Consider the following 18,645-nt stretch of genomic DNA (forward strand, 5'->3'; position numbering starts at 1 on the left):
TACACCTCGTACACACGCGGCTCCGCTCCGTACACCTCGTACACACGCGGCTCCGCTCCGTACACCTCGTACACACGCGGCTCCGCTCCGTACACCTCGTACACACGCGGCTCCGCTCCGTACACCTCGTACACACGCGGCTCCGCTCCGTACACCTCGTACACACGTGGCTCCGCTCCGTACACCTCGTACACACGCGGCTCTGCTCCGTACGCCTCGTACACACGCGGCTCTGCTCCGTACGCCTCGTACACACGCGGCTCTGCTCCGTACACCTCGTACACACGTGGCTCTGCTACATCCACACTGTAAACCCCTCCTGACCCCACACATAAACTTCAGCTCATCCAGCACCATGACAACCAGCACAGCAGAGTCCTGCATCCACTGAGGCCCCTGATCATGTGACCCCTGACTCCTCCCCTCCTGTGACCTCATCACAGCTCCTGTGCGCACAGAGCAGCCATATATGTGGTGGCGGCTCTGCAGGTGGAGGTATGTGGAGACCCCCATTACTGGGCGCAGGGGGCATTAACCCCTTCAGCACGGAGACTCTTTTGGGGTCTTGTGTTGCCCCTTAATAAGAATCATAAGGTTTTTGTTCTGTTTACTGTAATAGATACATACGACCCAACTATGGAGACAGGAGGGGAGGAAACGTATTGTTCTCATAGTACAGGGCCCCTTTACTGCCCCACAGTGTAATACCCCCATTATGCCCCTTATGCAGGATGTATGATGCCCCCACAGTGTAATGCCCCCATTATGCCCCTTATGTAGTATGTATGATGCCCCCACAGTGTAATGCCCCCATTATGCCCCTTATGCAGGAGGTATGATGCCCCCCACAGTGTAATGCCCCCATTATGCCCCTTATACAGGATGTATGATGCCCCCACACAGTGTAATGCCCCCATTATGCCCCTTATACAGTATGTATGATGCCCCCCACAGTGTAATGCCCCCATTTTGCAGGATGTATGATGCCCCCACACAGTATAATGCCCCCCATTATGCCCCTTATGCAGTGTGTATGATGCCCCTTATGCAGGATGCCCCCCACAGTGTAATGCCCCCATTATGCCCCTTATACAGGATGTATGATGCCCCCACACAGTGTAATGCCCCCATTATGCCCCTTATACAGTATGTATGATGCCCCCCACAGTGTAATGCCCCCATTTTGCAGGATGTATGATGCCCCCACACAGTGTAATGCCCCCATTATGCCCCTTATACAGTATGTATGATGCCCCTCACAGTGTAATGCCCCCATTATTCCCCTTATGCAGTATGTGTGATGCCCCCACACAGTGTAATGCCCCCATTATGCCCCTTATGCAGGATGTATGATGCCCCCACACAGTGTAATGCCCCCATTATGCCCCTTATACAGTATGTATGATGCCCCACACAGTGTAATGCCCCCATTATGCCCCTTATGCAGGATGTATGATGCCCCCACACAGTGTAATGCCCCCATTATGCCCCTTATGCAGGATGTATGATGCCCCCACACAGTATAATGCCCCCATTATGCCCCTTATGCAGGATGTATGATGCTCCACACAGTGTAATTCCCCCAATATGCCCCTTATGCAGGATGTATGATGCCCCCACACAGTGTAATGCCCCCATTATGCCCCTTATGCAGGATGTATGGTGCCCCCACACAGTGTAATGCCCCTTATGCAGGATGTGCGATGCCCCCACACAGTGTAATGTACCCACAGTACCGCCTGAGGTCATACAGTTAGAATAAGTCCTGAGGTTTTACAGTTGGAATAATCCCTCTAGAATTGGTTTTACCTTTGCCTGCTCCCCTATATGTATACCCTCGAGCATGTATATGACGCGCCCCCTGGGTCGTGGGGTACTCGGTGCCCGGCCGGTCGTTGCTAGGGGAGATGTCACAGTGGCGGTGACCCGGTCCATGACCCAGGGCGGTCAATAAAAAGGTGACAATTTACAGGGGATTTATAGTTTTTATATAAATGTTCATGACGCCACCTGTGGTATGCGGCTAAAGGGAGCCGCCACTGCGGAGCAGGTCCTCTGGAGCTGTTGTTAATGCAGCAGAGTTGGTTTAGCTCTCCACAGGTAGACTTTAGCTCCAGGGCTGTGCTGAGATGTTATAGATGTTGCAATTGTGGTGCGGTGTAGTGCAGGGGGTGATGGCGCAGCGATTATTTCTCAGAGACAGCGGGGTGCAGTCTTCAGGGTTTACTCACAGTTGTTAAGTTCCTCAGGTTACACTTTCCGGATTACAACCACCCACGTCGTGCTGCTTTCACCGGACAGGGGTTCAGCAATCCCTCAGGTATTTCAAGAGTGCCTGACAGGACCCCGTTCTATATGTCCTTCTCAGCCGTCTTCCTGCGCTGGTGTGTGACCCACTACTCGGTAGCGTCAGCCCTCCCTGGGAAAAGGTGTACTCGGACGGCGGGCCAGTGTTTGTAGGGGTGGATGCAGTCACGGCCTTGGCCCTGTCCGTGCCCAGGGCGCACACATTAAAAATATGGGCTTTAGTGGAAGAGTGGTTATTTGTCGACTACGCCACCTGTGGTTTCTGGTGAGGACCACCAGCGCTGCAGCAGTCCTCTAAGGCCGGTGTTTTGGCTGCCAGGATGTTATAGCTCCCCGCAGGTGGAGCTAGGCCTCAGGGCAGGGTAGAAGTGCAGTGCAGAGGAATGGTGGTCGCGGTGCCGCGCAGAAATGAGAGAGAAGAGGCGGTGTATGAAGTCATCCAGGTTTTTACTCACGGTAGACTTGTTTTCAGCCACAAAGCTTCTCTTTGTTCCTCACGGCATACTGCGGCCACCAGGATGGGGTTCAGCACACTCCGGGTAGCTCGGCTGCACCAGACAAAACCCCTGCACCGGAATGTTCCTCTCTCCTACCGTACTAGAACCGCCTCGTGCCCCATTAAAGTCCCGTACAGGTACTGCAATGTCCGTTGAAGGTGACTTCTAGCACCCGGACCGCCTAAGTCCTTTATTGGTGACTGGAGTGTAAACATGGCTCAAGGCTGGGGTCCCTCTGGATAGACGCAGATTAAAGGAATACAGGTGGTGACTCCGCTCCGTCCGTATTCCCCCTGGGATCCACTTCAGCCTCCGGACTTTTCTGACAGAGACATGGAGTACAAAGTCAGATAATCGGGGACCGGTACCCCCTTTTGCGGCGGGAGTCTCTCTGACCCAGTCAGAACAAGGGTAGCCGGTGGCGACTCCGCTCCGTCAGCACCCGTTGAGATCCTTTCGCCTGTGGAGCTCTTCTCCTCTGCTCCCCTCCTAGGCCCTCTTACTTGGACAGAGCTTGCTGTGACTGAATTCTGCCCAAGTCCCCTATCTCAAGGCCTGAGACCGGGCATCGCAGCCTCCTGAGGCATCTGCAGCTTGTACTGTCTGGCTCCTCCAGGGAACTGCGACCAAAGACCCTGTATTAAAGATGGACTCCATATTTATATGGATCCATTGGTGTAACCGTAAAGTGCTTCCTCCATCCTCACTCACTAAGATTCCCCCTACTTTTGGTTCCCCCCATACTCCTCCATTCAGGACCGGGGCAGCACATTGTGCTCTAAACCCCCTTCAGAATGGGAGTGTGTAGTGTGGATGTGTGGTGGGGTCCGGTGTGGTGCTCCATCCTTACCTCAGAGAGGAAGTACCACACCTCTTTCCATGAGGTGCAGTACACCTGTGGTGACTGAACCCCTCAGGGGTGCCACACTGGCGCTCACCCTCCTTGCCCTGAGCCTCGCCAAACAATGTCCCAAGCCGGTATCCTCGGATCTTTCTGGGCAACCTGGAGTTCCCTGGATCCTATGTGGTTACCTTTTTGGCGACTTGAGTGCGGATGTGGCAACTGCACCCTGAAAGTACAGAAGCCTCCGGTTTCTAGTTGAACTTTGTAATTGTCACTAGTTAGGGGCCGGTCCCCTCTGCGGCTCGATCCCTCCACCGCCTGGCAGATTCGGGCGTACGGGTGGCCTCCAGCACTGCCCGTACCCCTGGGATCCCTTCCTCGTTCCTGGAGCCTTCCTCCTGCTCCTCTCCTCCTCAGTCTGTCCTGGGCCTCTCTCTAGGCCCTCCTCCTGAGCCGAGCACTTGCAGAGCTCCTGCTCCCAACTCTTCCTCTCAGACTGCTCTGACTGACTGACCTGTCCTTTCAAGATGGCTTCACTCTATATACTGTCCTAACAAGTGCTCATCTGAACTTCTTCCTCCACCCACACCCACTACATGGTTCCCCCTATTTTGGTCCCCCCCCACTCCAGCCAGGGACAGGGCTCAGCAGGAAGCACGAGGCATCTTGCCCCTCCTGCTGGTCTGGAGTAGTGTAGTGTTGGATGCAAGTGTTTGGGTCCTGGGCAGCACTCTATCCTTACCTGAGAGTGAGATACCACACCTCTGGGTGAGATGCAGTACCTCTGTGGCGACTGAACTCGCAGGGGCGCCACATATACATGCATGTAGGGGAGCAGGCCTTTCTAGATATCGAGGCTTTGTACACTAATATACCGCATGAGGATGGTATCAGAGGAGTAAGACATTTATTGAAATCGAGATCAATGGAGTGTAGCAGACATAATGACTTCATGGAGAATCTTCTAAAATTCACTCTTACTCATTACGTATTGCTTTTTGACAGGAAGTACTTCCACCAGCTCAGGGGTACTGCTAACCTATTCCTGGGCTGGTGGGAGGAATCCACAATATTCAGGGATGATCATAAGTGATGACATCCATATATTGGTGTATGATACAAATATATTGACTACATTTTTATCATCTGGTCAGGGACGAGTGAACAATGTTTTGAATTTGTCAGGGAACTCAATATCCATAGAGTGGGCCTGAGATTTATATCAGAGTTTAATTATTACCAGTTGCCGTTCTTGGATGTACTAATCAAGAAAGATTGGGATGGGACCCTAAGAACACACATCTACCATAAACCTTCAAGCACTAATAAACTATTGAAGTGGGATAACCACCAACCCATCTCCATAAAAAGAGGAATACCCAAGGGCCAATTTTTATGGTTGAGAGGGTACTGCTCTAATGTCACAGATTTTAATATACAGGCAATAGACCTGAACATCAGATTCAGGGAAAAAGGGTACTCATGGAACATTTTGGATTTCACATCGTTTGCAGAAAAATGGGAGGGCCAAACGCTCCTCCATACCAATCCATGAGACTAAGAAAAATATTGGACTACACGAGTAAGAAAAACTTATGACAGAGTGACTGTATCTTTCATATCCTCAGAAAACACTGGGATATACTTGTGACTATCCCGGACCTGAGGGTGCTGTGGGATCTATTCCTACAATAACTTTCAGAAAGGGTCGGTCCATTAGGGACCATTTAGTGCATAATTTCTATAAAAAACCTGCACCCAAGGGGACTTGGCTAGATAGAAGAATCTGCTGTTTCTTTAGATTTGAAGGACATTGTACATGTAATTGGATGAGACCATGTAAATGTTTCTTGAGCTCCTCCATGGTTGAAATCTTTTTTCCAGTGGGATTATTCGAACTGTAAAACCTCAGGACTAGTATATATGGTCACATGCACCTGCCCCCTAGATTATGTAGGCAAGATCAAGAGGGAGTCTAGGAGGAGGGTGGGGGGCATTTGGGTGATATATGCCATGGTTGGGAAACCCCATTAGTGAGAGACATGAACAGTGTACATTGCGGTGAAACCGGAGACATCTCCTTTTGTATCATTGTGGTTGTTAAACCCAATGTGAGAGGAGGAGATCACAATAGATGTAGCCTCAAAAAAGAAAGTGAGTGGATTGTTAGGGGCCAGTGAATCCAGTCTAAGGGACTCAATGAGCAAATTTCCTATGCCTGTTTAGTGTGAATACAGACCCATTCTGGATTATATTTTTGGATTGTATACTCTACCCATTGCTACTTGGTTCCCTGTGAATGGGGTTTACATATTGTTGTACTTCATCGAGATATCTGAGCTTCTATATCTGAATTATTACTTATCAATTATATTCCACTTATACTATTTCATAATTAACAAGTGTGGTGATCCTTGTGTATCTCTAATTGTGCAATAGAGGGGAAATTTGACCATTTAGGAGTATACTGTGGGCCATCATCCCATATTTTTTGTAGTGATAAAGTAGACCTACATGCTTATTGCATGATGGGAGAATGTGCAATACTTGTTTTTAGTCTCCCATGACGCTGATCTCAGAGATAGAAAAATCCTATGTTGGTGGAATGCAATCTAAAACCATTATGCGCTCTGGTGTGGAACGCATGCTTCCGAGACTGTGATGCACTCCGGCATGGAACGCACATGTCCGGGCACCTTTGTGCTTTCTGCCCGCCCCTCTCCGTTGTTTTGTGCTGAATTGTGGGGAGTACTTGAGAATTTATTTTTGTTCCATCTGTCTTTAGTTGATCCCACTGATGCATCAGATAAGTCCTCAGAGAATTTTAATTAGAGGAAGCCATGGACACATTAGGATTTGTGAAGCTGACCTCCGCTCTCCTCTATTTCCTTTGAATTTGTTTTGTGACTTGTATTTCAGAACAGTAGCTCTTGGTTTGTTTTATTTCCATGTGTAAATTGAATTTGACTCGTAGTCTTTGATATCTCTTTCAAACTTAGTTTTTTTGATGTCTGAGATCCATCCTCCAGACTTTGTAAATTCTTTTGCATATTTTGAGTTTTGTATCCAATAAGGCTTCTACACTAGGCGGAATACTTTCAACTAGTTATTTTCAAGAAACAAATATCAAACGCAATGTGACTTGGTTATCCTATAAGTTTTTTTTTTAAATGTGGACATTCATCCTGTAAAGCATGCAACTATGTTTATAAAACCGACACATTTGAAGAAAACCTAATGGGACAGCAATTTGCAATACACAATTTCATCAATTGTAACACTATAGGGGTCATCTATTTAATAGAGTGTATAGAGAGTTAACTACAATATGTGGGATGCACGTCAGGTCCGCAAAAAACTATATTAGCAGACAATTATCCGACACCATCAATCCCACAACATTAAACGTGTCTGTGGTTTCAAGACACTTTTCACAAAAACATAACGCGGGTGCTCGGGTTCAACATATTGCGGATCGGATAGACAGATTGCTGGGTGGAGCTGGGGAAAACCCACCGTTCATGGTACACATTGGTACTAATGACAAAGTTAGAGGGAGGTGGAAGGTCCTTAAAAATTAGTACAGGGAAGCTGAAGACCAGGACCTCAAAGGTGGTGTTTTCACAAATACTGCCGGTGCCACCTGCGTCTTTCTCCACCTGCGTCACTAGAAAGACGTCGGGAGCTTAGGGAGATAAATCAATGGCTTAGAAATTAGTGCAGGAAGGAAGGGTTTGGGCTCATGGAGAACTGTGCCGATTTCGCTATTGGCTACAGGCTCTACGGTAGGGATGGGTTGCATCTCAATAGGGGAAGGTGCAGCTTTGCGGGGGGAAAATATGGTCAGACGGATGGGGGAGCTTTTAAACTAAGATCTGGGGGGAGGGTAGTCATGCTTATAAGGGGTTAGATAGACTAGACAGAGTGGGAGAGTGGGGGGGCTGGGATAAGCAAGGAAAGTAAGGAGTTGAGTAGGAGTAGGAAATTTGCTAATTGTATTAAATGTCTGCTAGCAAATGCAAGAAGTCTTGCAAACAAAATGGCTGAACTGGAGACTCTTATGTCGGTCAGAGAATACGATGTGGTGGGTATTACAGAAACCTGGCTGGATGAAAGCCATGACTGGGTGACAAATATAGAGGGATACACTACATTTAGAAAGGACAGGAAAGAGAAAAAAGGTGGAGGGATGTGTATTTTCGTAAGATCCAACTTAAAATCTGTGCTCAATGACAACATTGGTGGGAGCTGCGACAATGTAGAGTCAATTTGGGTAAATGTACATGGGGATGGCAATAATGGAAAGCTGCTAAGAGGAGTTTGTTACAAGCCTCCTAATATAGCTGAACTTCTAGAGGACGAAATGTTGGAACAAATTAAAAATGCAGCAAATAATAATAGGGTCCTTATTATGGGGGATTTTAACTATCCAGATTTTCATTTGGACATAGAATCTTTTGTGCTAAAAGCTGCAAATTCTTATCCACAGTTCAGAACAATTACCTCTCTCAGTTGGTAGATGAACCAACCAGGGGAGGTAATCTGCTGGATCTGGTGCTGTCAAATAGACCAGATACAATTTCAGATCTAGAGGTCTGGGAGCATTTGGGAAACAGCGACCATAATATGATAAGTTTCAATGTAATATTTAATAAAACATTTCAAAATGAAAATGCTAAAACCTGGAACTTTAGGAAAGCTGATTTCAACAAATTAAGGGAAGAGCTTAATTGTGTACACTGGGACCATATCATGGTAACTGGGAATACCAAATGTAAATGGGTCATGTTTAAGGAAATACTACTAGATTCCTGTAGAAAATTTATACCCTGGAATAAAAAGGAACCAGGAATAAAAAGAAACCATTATGGATAAATAAGACAAAAACAAAGGGCATTCAAAATCTTGAAGGCCGAGAATACTGAAATAGCATTTCAGTAGTATAAAGACCTAAATAAGAAATGTAAAAAAGAAATCAACCTAGCAAAATTATCTACAGAGAAATAAATTGACAGAGACATTAAATTCCCAAAAATGTTATGCATACATCAATGCCAAAAAGAGTAAATCAGATGGTATTGGCCCCTTAAAAGACAATAATAACAAGATAATTATAGAGGACAAAGAAAAGGCTGAGATATTAAGCAGACACTTTTCATACGTGTTCACCAACAAACAGTCTGTTTCAGGGTTCTTTCAAGAGGGCAAAAATCAAAGTTCACCTCCTAATATAACTAGTTTAACACAAAAAGAAGTACGCCTGCGTCTGAGCAAATTAAACATTGTCAAATCCCCTGGACCAGATGGTATTCATCCACGGATACTGAGGGAATTGAGCTCAGTAATTGACAAACCGCTGCATCTCGTATTCTTAGACACTCTTGTAACAGGGGTAGTGCCACAGGATTGGAGGATAGCAAATGTACCGATATTTAAGAAGGTGGATCCAGGTAACTACCGTCCGGTAAGTCTGACATCAGTAGTGTGCATAGTTTTTGAGGGCATCATAAGAGATGACCTGCAGAGATATATTGCAGAGAATAATATAATAAATGATAATCAGCACGGATTCATGAAAAATAGGTTGTGTCTAACCAACATGTTGGGGTTCTATGAGGGGATAAGTGCAAATCTAGATGTTGCTAATGTGGCTGATGTGATTTACCTGGACTTTGCAAAGGCATTTGATACTGTACCACATAGCAGCCTTATACTGAAGCTACAGAAGCAATGACTTGGGGGAACTATATGTAGATGGGTAAGGAATTGGCTAAATGATAGGAAACAAAGAGTCGTCATAAATGGTACATTCTCTAAATAGGACATAGTCAGCAGTGGGGTGCTACAGGGATCTGTGCTAGGACCAATTCTTTTTAACCTCTTTATTAATGACCTTGGGAATGGAATTGTAAGTAAAGTGACAGTTTTTGCTGACGATACCAAACTATGTAGGATATTAAAATCTGATCTTGACATTACAATATTGCAGAACGATCTGGATAAGATGACTGAATGGGCAAACACTTGGCAGATTAAGTTTAATGTAGATAAATGTAGAGTAATGCACATAAGATGGAGTAATCCTATTGCTGCATATACATTAAGTGGGAGTATACTCAGGACTACAGAACAGGAGAAGGATTTTGGTATTCTGGTTACAAGTAAGCTGAGCAGCAGTACTCAATGTCAAGCAGCAGCCGCAAAAGCAAACAAGATTTTAGGGTGTATAAAAAGAGAAATAAAATCCTACAATCCCAACGTATTGTTACCCCTTTATAAATCACTGGTGAGGCCACATCTGGAATATGGGATCCAGTTTTGGGCTCCACATTTTAAAAAGGATATTCAGAAGTTAGAGTCAGTTCAAAGGCAGCAACTAGATTATTATATAGAATGGTAGACCTCTCATATGATGAGCGGTTGAAAAAGTTGAGCTTGTTTAGCTTAGAAAAACGACGCCTCAGAGGGGATCTCATCTACATGTATAGATATATGTGTGGTCAATACAAAGGTCTAGCACATGACTTATTCCTTCCAAAGACTATACTAAGGACCAGGGGGCAATCATTACGGGTGAAAGAAAGGTGATTCCGGCACCTAAACAGGAAATGGTTCTTTGCAGTAAGAGCAGTTGGGCTGTGGAATGCCCTACTACAGTAGGTAGTAATGGCAGACACTATATCAGCTTTCAAAAAAGGGCTGAATGATTTCCTTGACACAGGTAACATTGTGGGTTACAGTTAAATTATACAAAATGTTACACCTATAGTAGTACATTTGATCCAGGGTTCTTGTACTGATCGCTTTTTCTCGGGGTCAAGAAGGATGCAAATTGTCTGAATGTGTCCTGGGGTTTTTGCCTTCTTCTGGATCAACAGATTTAAGTACAGGGATTTTAGTAATACCATATGAGTAATACAAAAAATAAAACTAATTAAAAAATTATAAACTGGTTCATTTGTAACTGTAATAGTGCAGTAATAATAAAAATGGTAATACATTTGTGAGGCCTGGTTCCAGTAAGTTAGTTTAGTGTTAGCGTAGGGAGTACAATTGGGGGAGAAAGGTTGAACTTGATGGACCTAGGTCTTTATTCAACCTACGTTACTATGTTACTATGTATAAAGGGGATATCATATCCTTCAGATTTTAGGAATAGAAAAGGCTTATAAACCATTAAAAGGCGGAGATATGAAAAGAAAAATGTTAAATAGAGAGTCACATTGGATTTTTAAATTACAAACTAGAGCCCCACAGGGAATGAACATCAGACAGGATTTAATATTACAGTGCAATTAATTGTATTTGATTTTATTGAATATCTCATGCATGAGTTGTATTTGTGTATTATTGTGACGCTGAGTCACTTTTCACAGCCAAGCTGTGAGACGGAATAGCCGAGGAGTCCGGAGTTAAAAGCCAGTAGGGTACGTCATAAACAGAAGGAAGAGGCAAAGGCTTAGTCAGGTAACGTTACGTTGGTCAGAATACCAGGAGGATAGCGGATCAGAGCAGAAGGGGTTAAACAGATGGATGGTCAGAACAAGGTCCAAGGTCAGGCAACAGAAGATCAATACACAGAGAAACAAACCTCACACTAGCTGAATGTACGTCTGGCAGAGGTCAGGGAGAAACAGCTAGATATGTAGCCTGGCAGTCACCTGGAATGATGAACACCTGGAGATAGCCAGTGCCTCCCAGTCTCAGATTGGACAGCCAAGCTGTCAATCAACACACTGACTGCTTCAGCACGCCCCTGTACCAGATTGGACCACCGAGCTGTCAAAGTACCGACCGCTCCAGCATGCCCCTGTACAAGATTGGACGGCTGAGCTGTCAGTAACTGCATCCCAGACACAGTGAGGGGTGGAACTGTGACAATTATCTTTTCCTTCCATACAGTACAGGGTCAAATTGTCTGAGAAGTACTCAGTAATCAACGGACACCCAGGTGTTTGAAAGGGAAGGATATAAAAGTATCAGAGACTCACATGTTGCAAACCATGAATAAGCCTTGGTTTGGTATGTGGGCACTTGGCGGTATGCCATCACAACAGTTTTTATGAATTTACAATAAATGAGAGGTTTTAACAATATAGACAATGCTGGAGAATTCATCTCTCCTCCTTTCTCTACTTGAAATGTCCCTGACCAGGGCGGCTCCAGTGATCTTTAGACAAAGTGCATTGAATAAACAGTGAGCTGACCTCCCTCTCCATTTTCCCATTATACGCATGTTTTCCCTATAGTGACAAATATTTATTTTTGCTAAAACTGTGATATTTTCACTTAAACTTTTTTTTAAACCTTTTTTATAAACTTTTTTAAACAACTTTCATTAGTGCGATCATACAACATACAAACCTTTGATTGCTCAGGTGATGCACTGTACTACTGTAGTGCCGTGTATTATCACTGCCTGTCAGTGCAATAGTAACGACCCCATACACATGAGATAAGTATTGGTTGAATGGTCATTTGGCAGATGGCTATCTCTCCCGACTCCCCCATTCACACAAATATTCCAGCTTTCCTGTGGTCTGTATGACTGACTGCATCTGTAGGGAGGCCCCCAAATACATTATATAGTCGACCAAAACCCCCCAAATCAGTGCTTTCATGCAACTTTAGTCTAATATTTAAGGGTGGCGTTAAAAGGTAACTTATTGGACGCTGCCTCTGGCCCGGCCTAATAGACTTTTGTACATTGCAGGCCCAGAAACCATTATTAGGCATTTAAGTATTGTAGGAACTATACCATTGAGCACTTGGGGAAGAAGGGGCATTGGGCCAAACTCTGTCACACCTTCTTAGATACCATGTTTGCTTTTTGCAGGAGCAAGTGGTTAAGCTGCCAGGGATTTTGTTGCAGCCGCACCTGTCTCATCCTTGCTGTGTACATCTATGTTCTGGTGCCCAAAAGAGTTCATATAAAAACAAAAACAAATGTTTAACTTGTTAAAAAATAATATGTGTCTTCTGCTTTTTGCATGTTTTTTCTTTTTACAAGAATTGTTGGTGACCATTTTCTTTTGAAACATTTTAATATCTGCTTTTTTTCTGGGGTTTTTCTTGTAATATAGGAAAGCCTAAGGCCAGAAATAAACCCCATAATACACTGTACACGTAGACTTTGGTATCAAATAATTGCTGTCCGCGGTGTTTGTGCAATCAAAACAGCTTTTATAAAAGCCTCAAACTTCTGTGTGTTAATCAGACATGAGCGGTAACTTGATAGAAGATTACAGTCCGGGGAAGACGGGAAACATTCATACAGACAGCCGGTGTTGATGTGTTTAGTCACGGTTTGTGACTAAATATGTTTTTAGGGCCGTAGTAGAAGATGTTGCCTCATCATGTAGTTATTTCTCATTTCACGTGAAATTAATATCTCCTGCAGTACTGCTAATGCCAGTGTCGGAAAATGAGACGAGAATTAGTGGTATGGAAGATAAGTCTATGAGAAACGTATTCAGCTGCAGACTCCGAGGAAGAAATTGCTTGTTGTCTGTGGCCTAAAATATAAAGGTTTTATTACTAGATGTAAAGAAAAAACTAAAAACTGTAAAATCATAAATCTTATATGTTTCCCCTCATTATGTCCAATAGTTGTATTATACCAACAGGATTTTTATGATGTTCCATCGGCTCATCATCTCCTCATTCAGGTCTCTACAACACCGGATCCTCTCAGTGGAGATCTTCTATATAAGAAAATTTTCCTGATTTATCCATCAAAGATGGATATGGACAGGGACAAGATGGCGGAGAGGATATTACACCTCACCCTAGAGATCCTCTTCCGGCTTACTGGAGAGGTGAGAGATTCTGATGACATCACATTTAATCATTCTTATCTATGGGAATAACAGATGAACTGAACTGGAGAGGTGAGGACTCTGGAAATGTCTGTTGTGAGATTTATTAATGTGTCTTTCCATAACCAGGATTACACAGTAGTGAAGAAGACCTCTAGTGAGTGCTGTCAGGACCCTGTGTCTGAGGGATGGGGAAAACCCCTGAGACTAATCACGGGGCCTCCACCTCACCCCTTGATACACGAGGACATCAATGACCAGAAGATCCTAGAACTCACCTACAAGATGATTGAGCTTCTGATTGGAGAGGTGACATTACTGGGAATGTGGGGACATTATACAGTAACGCTATGAAGGGATTGTGGAGATGACGGTATCAATGTATGTGTCAGGTTCCTATACGGTGTCAGGATGTCGCCGTCTATTTCTCCATGGAGGAGTGGGAGTATTTAGAAGGACACAAAGATCTGTACAGGGACGTCATGATGAAGATTCCCCAGCCCCTCACATCACCAGGTAATAGACAGGACTAAATACACGCAGCTTACAATTATCTGTATGAAAATAATTAATTCAGTCCCTGTATGTGTTTCCTCCAGATCTATCCAGTAAGAGGACAACACCAGAGAGATATCCCCGTCCTCTTCTTCCACAGGACTGTAAACAAGAAGATCCCAATGTTCCTCAGGATCATCAGGTAGATGGAGAGAAGGTGTCATGAGATCTCCCCTACAATGTGTAGACGGCTGTAAAGGTCTTGTGTTCAGTCTTGTTTTATCCACAAATATTTATATTTGTGTAATGAGAACGGTGGAGATGACGGGATTAGAGCTGATCATAGATGTGACTTCTCCATCTTACTTCTATAATATTTGTTCCAGAGTGAAGATCAGACCCATATTAATACTACAGAGACATATGTGATGGGTGATGAGCAGTGTAAAGAGGAGATTCCTATATATGACTACCCAGGTGAGTCGTAACCACTAAATGCAGTGAACTCACAGATTCTTCTCAGTCACCGGCTGTGGCTGCTTTATCGGTGGTGTAGTCCGGTCGTATCACAATCGTGGATCACCATTTTGCCGCTCGACCACAACATTCTCCTCTGTCCGAAAATGTTCAAGTTACTTTGTGAAATTGTGAAAGACCTTTTCTATAGAACTTACAACCTGGAGGATCCACCTACCCCCTAGGATTAGAAGACACTGTCCGTTACCTGCCCAGATCTGTAAACTACAAAGCCAAATGACAGCGTACGTAGAATGTGCTGACAAGTTAGAAAATCACTTGAAGAAAAATATTATGACGGGCCTGTAAGAGAAAGCGGAGGGTAATGATGCTGTTGGCTTCCTAGATCCCTGATATCTTATTGGATGAATCTACCTTCTCGCCCTTCTGTGCTGCTGAATGTGCTCATATGGTCCTTACAAGACACTGTACAATAACAGCAGAGTTTCCCTTTATCTTGACTTTTCAATTTCTTTTCAACAAAACTAACTTCAAACAGGATTGCGATAAGCTACACTAAAAACATTACACCTGTGCCATGATATATCTCTAAGCTGTGCGTGGCTGATGGCTGTAATATACATTTATTCACGTCTGCAGGAGATGTGCTGGCATGGCTCGAGCCCTGGTTTCATGGATTCACTCCACGTCATAAATTCCATTATGTTTTCAATCCTAAGGAATTCAGATTACTGCACAATCTCTCCTGAAATGGGGGCGCTAATACTTTCTCTACTCTGCTGGTCAGAATTCATAGTAGCTCCAATGGTCCACCATAAATGAGTGCAACTCCGGTTTAGTGTTGGATTTCTCCCTTCATACATACGTTGTTGTTGTTGGGGATGTTACATGTTTTTATATTCTTTTTTTTTTTTTTACCAGTTCATTCAGTATGATAGCTTCATTGTAGTGGGATCGGCTTTCCTCACTTATATGACTCTGTAACTCCCTGGTAGCCTTTCAAAAAGATCTCCATTGCCTCTTCCAAATGCCCAAGCTCTAAATTTAAGACACCTCAGGTCTGCACTATTATAAAAAGTTCACTTTAAATGTCTAATATTTCTTCTTGAAACTAATCTGCCAGAAAATATTGTCCCTTAAGATAGTTTAGATTGCCAAGAGCCACCGAGCCCCATACTCTAATTACTCCCATCACCAGCGCCGCCTGCAGAATGAGTAAGGCATCTCCTGGTGACAGAAGCAGATTCACAGGATCAGATCCCAGAGGAGATGGGACAAACCATTTGCAGAAGCCCTAATATGACAAAATGTCAGAAAACCAGAGCAGTAGAAATCCCCATAAAGTGACTTCATTTTGGAAATTACAACTCTCAGTGAATTAATCTATAGGAGTATTGATTATTTTGACTACACAGGCATTTTCTGAAAATTAGCCCTGGATGTTGGAGAGTAAAAATTGCATATTGGCCATTTTATTACCCAACACATAGTGCTCAGATTGTGCTCCAGGAGACACATCGTAAATTAAGTGGGTTCTTCTCATTATAGTAATGCCAAATACATAGATGCTAAATGTGTTTTGGGCGCACTGCAAGGCTCAGAAGTGAGGGTGAGATTTGACTTCGGAAAAGAAGATATTGCTGGATTGGTTTATGGAAGCCATGCTGATTATCAAGAGCCTTTGAGCCACTAATAATGTGGAAACCTCTGTTTTTCCACTGACAGATGATGGACCTGAGTGGGGGCTTGTTTTTGTGTGGGATGAGTGGAAGTTTTTATTGGTATCATTTTTGCCTACATAACATTGTTTGATGGCTTCTTATTCCATATTTTGGAGGCAGAATGAACAGTTGGACACCACGCTCTACTGGTTCATCCTATGAGGTTTTCTATTAGATTGTGAACTGTCATTCGGTCAATAACTTGCCATTTCTACAGACATTTTAAGTACAATTAACACAAGAATCCCATAGAAAAATAAATAAAGATTGCATACCACTTCTAAATCAATCTAAACAAACACATCCCTGGGCTACATGCTAGTCCAGGGAAATGAAGATATATATGCTCAAGTTTAAAAATCTATTTTATTAGACACAAATCTAAAAAATAGAGGAATATTTAAAATATTTTAAATATTCCTCTATTTTTTAGATTTGTGTCTAATAAAATTGATTTTTAAACTTGAGCATATATCTCTTCATTTCCCTGGATTAGCATGTAGCCCAGGGATGTGTTTGTTTAGACATTTTAAGTAGAAATGTTCAAAAACATAAATTTCAAGGACATTTTATTCAAAATTAATAATTGTTTTTTTTTTCTTGGCAGATGACTGTACCAGAAGATCAGAGGGACAGGAGATTTTTAAATCTGACGATCTTGAGATCCCACAGGATACAATTGAAGTGAATGCCATTACTCCAGATATACCATCATCCCTTCACAGCAAACATCAATCATCTGATCCTATGAAACATGTCCTATCTTCTGATTCATTACCAACTACTAAGGAAAATGAAAATAAAATAAGCATTAAAAAACGAACTGCTCCTAAAGCAAAGAAATCATTTTTATGTTCAGAAAATGGAAATAGTTTTACCCTCGAAAAGTCTATTCTTAAACCTCAAAAAATACAAACAGCGGACAATAGATATTTTTGTTCCAAATGTGGAAAATATTTTAACCAAAAATCAGTTTTTGTTGATCACCAGAGAACCCACACAGAGGAGAAGCCTTTTTCATGTTCAGAATGTGGGAAATGTTTTAATCGTAAAAAGTTTCTTCATAGACACAAGAGAACTCACACAGGGGAGAAGCCCTTTTCCTGTTTAGAATGTGGGAAATATTTTAACCGGAAAGACCATCTTGATAACCACCAGAGAACCCACACAGGGGAGAAGCCCTTTTCCTGTTCAGAATGTGGGAAATGTTTTAACCGGAAAGAGCATCTTGATAACCACCAGAGAACCCACACAGGCGAGAAGCCCTTTTCCTGTTCAGAATGTGGGAAATGTTTTAATCGTAAAATGATTCTTGATAGACACAAGAGCACCCACATAGGGGAGAAGCCCTTTTCCTGTTCAGAATGTGGGAAATGTTTTAACAAGAAATCAGGTTTGCTTAAGCACCAGAGAACCCACACAGGGGAGAAGCCTTTTTTTTGTTCAGAATGTGGGAAATATTTTAACCATAAATCAGTTTTGGTTACGCACCAGAGAACCCACACAGGGGAGAAGCCCTTTTCATGTTCAGAATGTGGGAAATGTTTTAACCTTAAATCAGCTTTGGTTACGCACCAGAGAACCCACACAGGGGAGAAGCCCTTTTCATGTTCAGAATGTGGGAAATGTTTTACCCATAAATCGGATTTGGTTAAGCACCAGAGAACCCACACAGGGGAGAAGCCTTTTTCATGTTCAGATTGTGGGAAATGTTTTAACCAGAAATCCAATTTGATTAGGCACCAGAGAACCCACACAGGGTAGAAGCCTTTTTTCTAATCTTTTTTTTAATCCAATACATTTTTATTGAGATTTATTCATTAGTTGTTTTTTTTTGTTTTTTATAAAACAAGAAACCAGTACATACAATAATAAAATAACATACCATAGGGATGACATACATGCATCTCTCCTATATATCCTTTCAGCTTGCCCATTACCGCCTGATAACTTGCAGTTCTAATACCGCTCTCCATTGATCCTCAGAAATTGGACCTATATCTCCATCCATTTTTGTCTAGCTGGAGAAGGAAATTTTGTTAAATAATTATCAAGAAGGACTCAGTAAATATCAGAAATATGACCCTTAGTATTTCCCTTCTCTAATACCAACTTAACAATAGTATTATTTTCTACCCAAAAGGGCGTCCATCTTGATTGTGCATTAAATGAATGCCGAAACTGTAGATATTTATACAATTGTTTGTCAACCCAAATCCCCCCTTTAATTGATCAAAGGACTTAAGTATTCCTTCACACAATATGTTTTATATCGTATATATTCCTTTATCCTCCCAACTCCAAAATCCCTCTAATTTACAGAACTCAGCATATTTATTATTAAACCATATAGGTGTAGATTCATTGCAGTCTCCTATTTCCATTATATCTTTACCCCTATCCCAGACCTTGTAGAGTAGAGCAAGTGTAGGGTATATTGATTTCTTGTGTGCGAGGTCATTCAGTTCCACTATATGAATAGGAAT

The 18,645-nt window shown here is 43.0% G+C and overlaps 1 protein-coding gene across 1 annotated transcript; it reads left to right on the forward strand.

The window, feature by feature from the left end:
• The first annotated feature begins 438 nt into the window (after positions 1-438).
• On the forward strand, positions 439-18,265 carry LOC141233436 (uncharacterized). Its single transcript, XM_073667897.1, has 7 exons — positions 439-495; positions 13,275-13,466; positions 13,596-13,775; positions 13,859-13,982; positions 14,066-14,163; positions 14,348-14,438; positions 16,767-18,265. The coding sequence occupies exons 2-7, from the start codon at positions 13,389-13,391 to the stop codon at positions 17,921-17,923; spliced, it is 1,728 nt and encodes a 575-aa protein (XP_073523998.1). The 5' UTR covers positions 439-495; positions 13,275-13,388; the 3' UTR covers positions 17,924-18,265.
• The last annotated feature ends 380 nt before the right edge of the window (positions 18,266-18,645 follow it).

This window comes from Phyllobates terribilis, unplaced genomic scaffold, assembly GCF_046119375.1.
Source record: "Phyllobates terribilis strain yellow unplaced genomic scaffold, ASM4611937v1 Scaffold_600__1_contigs__length_992639, whole genome shotgun sequence".
Taxonomy (NCBI): Eukaryota; Metazoa; Chordata; class Amphibia; order Anura; family Dendrobatidae; genus Phyllobates; species Phyllobates terribilis.